At 25.2% G+C, this 8,825-nt stretch overlaps 1 protein-coding gene across 2 annotated transcripts in view; it reads right to left on the bottom strand.

The window, feature by feature from the left end:
• LOC100213006 (uncharacterized) overlaps positions 1-4,477 on the bottom strand; it is a 42,267-nt gene extending 37,790 nt beyond the window's left edge. The window contains exons 1-4 of one of the 2 annotated variants that reach the window (XM_065793675.1): positions 3,768-4,477; positions 2,844-3,093; positions 2,650-2,758; positions 2,248-2,570 (exon numbers count right to left, since the gene is read on the bottom strand). In XM_065793675.1, the coding sequence (XP_065649747.1) occupies positions 2,248-2,570; positions 2,650-2,758; positions 2,844-3,093; positions 3,768-4,428 (1,343 nt within the window). In that variant the 5' untranslated portion in view covers positions 4,429-4,477. Of the gene's footprint in view, positions 1-2,247; positions 2,571-2,649; positions 2,759-2,843; positions 3,094-3,755 lie in introns of both variants that reach the window. The other variant, XM_065793674.1, reaches the window with a different exon arrangement.
• Between the last annotated feature and the right edge of the window lie 4,348 nt (positions 4,478-8,825).

Below are 8,825 nucleotides of genomic sequence, written 5' to 3'. Positions count from 1 at the left end.
TTTAATTTGTTTATAGAAATACATTTATTTAGAAAACTGTCCCCTTACTTACTTTTATCAACACCTTTTAGGTAGAGATTGATTTTAGTTCACTTTTTAAAATGGCCTGATATAATATTGTGTAGATATTGATACTGATATGTTATTGGGTAGATATAATTATGCTTTGTCTGATGGATTTCCACTAACTTTATTTTTATATACACACACATATATATATATATATATATATATATATATATATATATATATATATATATATATATATATATATATATATATATATATATATATATATAGATATATATAGATATATATATATATATATATATATATATATATATATATATATATATATATATCTATATATATATATATATATATATATATATATATATATATATATATATATATATATATATATATATATATATATTTATTATTAATTATATGTATATATAAAAAAATACATATATATACATATATAGATATAAAGAAATTTTTAAAGAAATTTTCAATTGCTCAAAAAAAAAAAAAATCTAATTTCTTAATAATGTTTTGTTTTTATTTAAAATATTTAATTGTGTAGTAACTAATAGAATTGAAGGGCTTATTGTGAAACAATGACAAGCCACAAAAACCAATATTTGAGAAAAATGACTTTTAAGTTTTATTTAAATCTATAAAATCAGTGCTTACCTATTATTCTCTCAAATTTATACATCATAAAAATACTAATTGATATTATATATTGGACAAAAAAAAAAAAAAAAAAAATTGCGTATACTATTTATGATTATAAAAAACTCATTTTTGAAAAAAGTGTGGCTTGTCATTGTTTCACAATAAGCCTTTCAATTGATTTTTTTAATTAACTAAGAATCTAGTATAAACGGTAAAACCAAATTTTGAAAGTAATGTCTAAAAAATAATCACTTAAGTACCAAATAAACATTAAAAAAAAAATTAAGTTGCGTAATTATAGAAAGTATAAAGTGGCATATATTATAAAAAATATCATGCAAAAACAATTCAATTAGGTACTTACTAGGTGGCTCAGTACAGCAATCTATCTCAAAGAACTTTAAAATAATGGCGGAGATCTTCGTATTTTCTTTGGCGCTTTGTTGTTGCTTGAACTCAAATTATGACCGGAAAACAAAATGATGACCGGAAAAACAAATGCATTTATCTATTAACCGGCACCGGATGACGTAAACAAAAATACGGCCGGTTCCGAGTTTCGTTTCGCGCAATTAATATTAAATATAAAAATTTCGAAAAAATATACTTTGAAAAATATGTTAAAAATATTATTTTCCAAAAATTAAATCTCATCTCACTATCTCATAAATTAAATTATGAAATTTTCAAAATAAATTACTGTCATAAAATTCTTATCCTTATAGTCTTATATTCAATCATTCTAAAATATAGATTTCCTGTGCCTTTTTTTAATATGCAAAATCTGGTAACACTTGTTTCTACTCAATTAAATTGTAACAATTGATTGTATACTAAAAACTACTTGACATTAATAAAATACTACACTAGCTAAAAATAAAAAAGTAGTGAGTGGAAAAATATGCAAGAAGTTTAAATAATTTTTATTATGTATTGTAATAGTAAATAATTGCTTTAGATCTAATATTTTATTATGCATGTGATCAAATGTAGTTAGTATTTAAAATAAAATATTCAAGTATTTAACAAAATTAAAATATTTTTTTTATCATAAAACATCATATTAAACTTTAAATGCTAAGATGTATAAACAAACTTTAATAATATGTATTAGAGATTAGGTTGAAATTATAATTTAGACATTGAAATAACAAACAGGCAAAACAGATGTCTGCACATTGAAAGAAATATTAATTATAACATATACTGTAATGACAATCAGTATATTATTTACAATTGTCACTAACACCACAACTTACATTCAATATTCAAGAAAATAAAAATTTGTTTTATTTCATGAAATAAAATAATCCTGGATACTTATTGATAAATAATACCTAAACTTTGAAAAATAATTACTATTCCCCTAAAAAATTACTATATTTACCTCAGGCTAATAATATGATATTACATTTATATTATTATAACAACATACTTTCACACTTCCACCTTTCCTATGCACTTTTTCTTTAGAAGTACTTATAAAGCGTTTTTATTTAGAAAAAACTTACTTTGAACTTTACATCTCATTAGTTTTATCAAATTTCAAAACTAAACCAATACCTTGATGAACCCATTAGCTTTTCTTTTTTTTCATCAGAAATTTGTCTGCCACCATAGCTGCAACAAAAGCGTAATTCTGCAAACCTCAAACCTGGGTTTGTTTCCATTATTTTTTTTGCAGTTCCTGGAGCCCTTTTTGCAAGAGCTTCAATAGTTCTTCCATCCCTCCTCCATAAATGAACATGATTGTCAGTCTCATACTTGTATATAGCCTTGTACAACTCTTCTAAATCTGTATAGCCAGCACCTAAACGTATTTCTTCAGCATTTCCACTATTAGTTTCATATAAAGGTTCTTCTGGTTCAAAAGAATGTGATACAATCTAACATTTGTAAATAAAATATTTAAAAATAAAGGGTAAAACTTGTTATCAATTAAATTTCATTTCTAACATTACGTACTTCATCATGACAATGTTCTTCTAATTTTCCATTTACAACTAATGTCATTCCATCATCAGATATGGCAAATCTTATAAACATTCTACAATCAGTGAAACGTGCAACTCCACTAAAAAGAAAACATAATGATAAGTAACAGTTATGCTTATAATTCATCTTTTAAAGTACTTTAATAGTGACAAAAGTTTAACTACCTTGCATCAATGCAAGCAATCTTTTGAGCTTTTCTCTTACCGCCATAAACACAACAATAAAGTAACTGACCATATTTTAAACTTTTATTCACTTTATCAAGTTTTTGAAGTTTTAGAGATCGCTTTAACAAGGCATCTAACGAGCGTACATCTCTCTTGTAAAGTTTCACATTGTGCTTTTCTTCATAAATTCGCAAAGACTCTTCAACTTCTTCAAGACTGTAGAAGGAATCACCAATATTGAATTCCCCTATATATATATATATATATATATATATATATATATATATATATATATATATATATATATATATATATATATATATATATATATATATATATATATATATATATATATATATAATAAAATAAAAGAAGCACTTCATATACTTCATTTTTATTATTGCTGTTATTATTTTATTAACAATTTACCTGTTATAATTTTAAGAGTGCAACAAAGTTGTCTGTTAACTTTTACCAGAGATTTTATATATATGAATAAATACTATAATAAAATCTCACGTAAAAGTTAATAGACAATATATACATATACATATACACATATATATATATATATACATATATATATATATATATATATATACATATATATATATATATATATATATATATATATATATATATATATATATACATATATATATATATATATATATATATATACATATATACATATATATATATATATATATATATATATATATATATATATATATATATATTATATATATATATATATATATATGTATATATATATATATATATATATATATATATATATATATATATATATATATATATATATATATATATATATATATGTATGTATGTATTTATGTATATATATTTATGTATACACACAAATGCATGTGTATATAAATATGCATGCACCTATCTCTGTACCTGGAACAATCACTTTTGCTTCATTTTCTTCATTTTCAATAGTAAATTCACTAACCAAATCGTTTGGATCAATATCAACATTTGTGTTCTTAACTCTTTGATCTTCTACTCCTTGCAATGTTCTTTCAAGTTCTTTTCCACATTGTAAACTTATACCTCCACTGAGCTTAGCTAACTGAAAAAGATTATCCATTTCTGTCGATGACCTATCTAAAAATTTGTTACTTTCAGATGATTCATTTAGCTTTTCACTTACATCAATAGTAAGTTCATCTCCCGTCAAAACTTGTGTGCAATCGATTATAACAGGAAGGTCTAAACTTTGTTGTTGTTCTTTTTGAATTGATTCAAATTTCAGCTCGTTATTTATACTAGCTTGATTTGAAGATGACATCGATTGATCTAAAGCAACTCTTATTAAATCTTGAAATCCAGCAACATGAGTTCCTTCTTCTACATACAAAACAATATTCTCGCCATCGTTGGTTGTCAATACAACATTCTCATCGCTGTCTGATGCTTGAAAAAGTATTTCTTGCATTCTACTACTCTGTTCACTAATAAAAACATCAGTTTGTAAACTTATTTGAGAATTTTTAGCTGCTTCGTCCTGATATTGTACATTTTCATGTTCATAAATTTCTTCTTTACCATCAGCCATGTTTTTTGTTGAAGCGTACGGAACAGAGTTAGTTATTTACCATTTCCAATCTGTAAAATATTGCCGTTCAGCAAGTTAATAACTAAGGTTGTTGTTTTTTAGTTGCGCGTTTCATTATAAATATAATTCAAATTAAAAGTTTTAGCAATTACAAATAAAAAATTTTACTCACGAAATAAAAGAACATAGTGATTGTATAAGATACTTGTATATAGTCTTGACACCGAAAGTTGCTGAAAATGATTGCATTAAATATTCTTGTGGTAAAATAATTGAAAAAATAATAATATTTTACATGGGTAACAGTATAACAGTAAGTTACTTGTCTTTGGATATTAATATATATTTTGCAACATTTAAATATTAAAAAGTTTAAATATAATATTAGGTTGTTCCTTTTTTTTTTTCTTTTTCTTTTTTCTTTACAAGGTCTTAACTACAAGTCTTATCATAGAGACCCACCAAATAGCAATCAATGGAGTATTTTTGCGTCGCCTATCGCACAAATGAAGTCTTTTAGGCCAGAGCTGGCATTAAACCTTAGGGAAACTTTTAATTTAAATTCAGCATTGTAGCAATTGCGCTGTGGCTTTGAGAATATAAAAAAGTTCAAAGATAATTAAACATTTGAAAGTAAAAAAACAAAAAAACAAAGCTAATTAGAATCATAAAAAATATTAAAATTATTTGCTCTTTATTTTATTCTAAATATAAATTCTTAATCTAAACAAATATATAATAACTAAAGAACTAAAATATAAATAGCGAATATAACTCGTTATAGTAATACAACAGTTTGTTTTTTCTTTTTGTATTAGATGTATTAGATGTATATTAGAGGACACAGGATTCAAAAAGTTGGGTTGTGAAAAAGATAAATAAAAAGAATTTATGGTTTTTTAAAATAATTTCCTTGATGAATTTTTAAAAAAGCAGGTGCCATATGACACCTGTTTACCACCCCGAAAACATTTTCCTATTAATATAATTTAATGTAATATTTTAAATTAGGGTAATATGAGCATACTAAAAAATTTCTAAAATGTAAGCAGTGAAATTAAAATTGCTTTGTATTTTTTGAATTGAATTTATCTGAATAACAGTAATTAGTTTAATAAGCGTAAATTTATATGCAGTAATTAGCGGCTCTCAATTAAAACGATATTAAATTTTTGGGGTTGTTAAAATATTATCATCATGCATGAATAAATATGCGGCGCAAAATGTTGATAATAGATATTGAAATTTAGTTTTTCATAAAGAAAAATATGTTAACTAGAAAACCCGTTTTAATTATTTTTTTTGAAAATCAATCCATAGAAACTTTGTTCAAAGATACCATTTTGTCTAATATGAGCATGCTCAAATTACCAAGCGTTTCTTTTCTTGTTTTTTTTTTTTGTTTGTTTTTTTAGTTTAAACAATAGTTTTTAGACAATTAGTTTAGACAATTAGTTTAGACAATTAGTTTAGACAATTAGTTTAGACAATTAGTTTAGACAATTAGTTTAGACAATTAGTTTAGACAATTAGTTTAGATAATTAGTTTAGACAATTAGTTTAGACAGTCTAAACATGAGAGGTCAGTTATGAATGATAATCTAAGAAGATGTTTAGAAGAGAACTCAGTGAGAGGGAAGTTGTTCATTAATATAGGAATGTTGACAATATTGCCATAGTTGTTTGTTGAGAACAACTGAGTTTTGCTGGACTTAAAATTCACAAGTCTCAAACTGTTGCAGAACTGAGATCAGATTCGAGAATGACTGCCTGTTCTAAGCAATCAAAAAGAGTAGACTTTTCTGATCGATCTAAGGAGCGAAGACCGCTAATGTAAATTTCCAGCAGGCAGGAAAACAAGATTCAGTCAAGCACTCGTTTGTTTTTTTTTAGGTGCCCCAAGAAGTCTTTACAATCTTATCACAAAGCACCGCGGAAGGGCATTTAATACAAAGTTCACACCTCCTTCCCAACCAATGTCGCAAAACTTTCCCAGAGGTGGAGTTTGACCGCGGAAACTAAGTTTCTCAGGCAAGTGCGCCACCGCTGCTCTTTATCATTAAAATTACCTAGTTTAAAGTCCTAAAATTGCAGTGGTTTTAATTGCTTTTTGAATAAAGACAAAGCAATGGAAATATTTTAATATTTTAACAATACTAAATATCTTTCTTTAATTTAAGTTTAAAAAATTTGTAGTTGTATTGTTTAATGGTTTGAGTTTATAAAATTGAAAAAAATAACGAACTAATTTTTTTTTTTTTTTTTTTGTAAAACGAAGTAGTATTGTTTCAATGAAAAGTGGCTTAAAATTTGATAAGTTTTGTTAATAATTAATTATTATATTCCAAAAATTAGTTTTAATTGTTAGGTTGGTATTTTTTTACTTAATGTTATTTTTTCTTGTGCTAGTATAAAGTGCTTATATTACCAAGTGGTCTGCGTAATATGAGCACTTTTGCTACTTTTTTAAAACCTCCGTGTTTTTAAAAAAAAATTTCGGGTGCTCAAATATCTAAGTGGATCATGAGTAATGAACCCTATAAATTGTTGATTTATAAAATTTTTGGATCCAGTATAATAATTTTTAAAAATGTTCTAATCTTTGCTTAGGGTGCTCATATTGCCTTATTATTCCCTATATGTTTTTTGTTGTGTAATGTCTTACCAACTTTAACTTTTACTATTTCGTGTCTCAGTGTGTTAGCTCTGTTGGATAAGAAATAGCACTATACTAATTTTGACTCCTGTATAGTTTACATGCTAAAGTATCTAAGCTGTTATTTAGTAATAACAGTGTAAAATTTTAGGCAGTTATTAAAAAGATTTGTTTGTGAAGTTAATAAAATACCTCTCATTAGGCTCTCGGTCTCAAAAGGCTAAAATTAAAAAAAATAGATCAACAAAACTTTATATATCTAGAGTACTGTAAAACGGAGTTACTTTAAATAACTTCAAATATAAAAAAACTTTGGGATAACTTCAAAATTTGTAGTTACACTATTTTAAATTAAATTTGTCTGTGTGGTTTCCCTGATTGTTTTTTCATGTTTTAAGTAAATACTAACAAAGATATGGGGGATGGCTGTTACAGAGTTTAAAAATGAAAAGAATAAAAATGAATTTAGTCAATTTTGTAAAGAACATTCAGTAGTACTAATCTCTATTATTTTTTAGATTGACATAAAATTTAAACCTTTATTTTATCTGAAAATATGAAGCGCTTGCTTTCAGGTTGCTTTTTGACAAATTATATGTGCATACACTGTATTCTGTTAAAAACAACTTCTCTCATATAATTCAAATATAATGTTTATATTTTATGGGTACTAGGATACGTAACAACCAGTGGCGTAGAAACAATTTTTGGTGATTAAGATAGGTAACTTCCAGACATGGAGCAAATTCCAAACATTTATATGTTTATACTTACATCAAATCAGGATGCTTTGCAAAAAATTGCAATAATTGGAGCCTGGGAACAAAACAACCCAAAAACTTTGGCGCACCCCTGCCCCAAATGTGAGAGGAACAAATTAATAAAATATTTTTATTGTTCTTTACTAGACTTATATTCAATTTTAGGGGGTCACAAATTTTATGTAGTCATAATTTTTGAATGCTAAGAGATTATACTGTGAAACTTAAAATTTATCAATGAATATAAGTCTAGTTGAGAATAGTAAAAAAAATATTTTATCAACTTGGGGGAAGAAGGGGGAAAGTGCGAAAGTTTTAGGCTTATTTTGTTCCCAGTCTCCAATAATCGCAATTTTTAGCTAATTTACTTTTGCATCTTCTCCATTTTACTTATTTTCGTATTTTTCTGAACTTGTTCTTCTATATACACTTATATAAACACGAGCAAATTGACTTCTAGTTAATGTCTAAAAAAGTAATATTTCGTAATACATACAATTGCTAAAAATGGAGAAAAAAAAAGGGTGATTATCAAATTTATCCCGTAGTATAAAAGTACTCCCATAAAAATTATTAAAGAAACCCAGTTTAATGGCATTGCAAATATTTGAAGAATTTTACGATTGCTAAAAACACTCTAAGATCTTTTTAAGTTAAAAGCAAATAATCAAGCTAATATTTGTAAATTTGTTTAAAAATAAAAATATTGTCTGCATAATCTAATTTAGATACGAATAAAAAAAAATTGCATTAATGCATCTTTAGATTATCAACGTCTTTAACTAACAATTGAGAGGTCTTTCTTATTTTCTGTTAGTTTGTTAAAAACATTTGCTCCCAAATTCAATGTGATCATTTTTCATTTTTCTGATGATTTTCAGATTTCTAATATAAACTTAATTAAAGCGTAATGATAACCTTTGAAGAGTCTAAGTACGTTTTTACAAAAAAAGTGTAATGCTCCTCAGATACTACATAAT

Source organism: Hydra vulgaris, chromosome 03 (assembly GCF_038396675.1).
Source record: "Hydra vulgaris chromosome 03, alternate assembly HydraT2T_AEP".
Classification (NCBI taxonomy): domain Eukaryota; kingdom Metazoa; phylum Cnidaria; class Hydrozoa; order Anthoathecata; family Hydridae; genus Hydra; species Hydra vulgaris.
The sequence above is the reverse complement of the archived record's forward strand: the minus strand, read 5'-3'. Positions and strand labels throughout refer to the sequence as shown.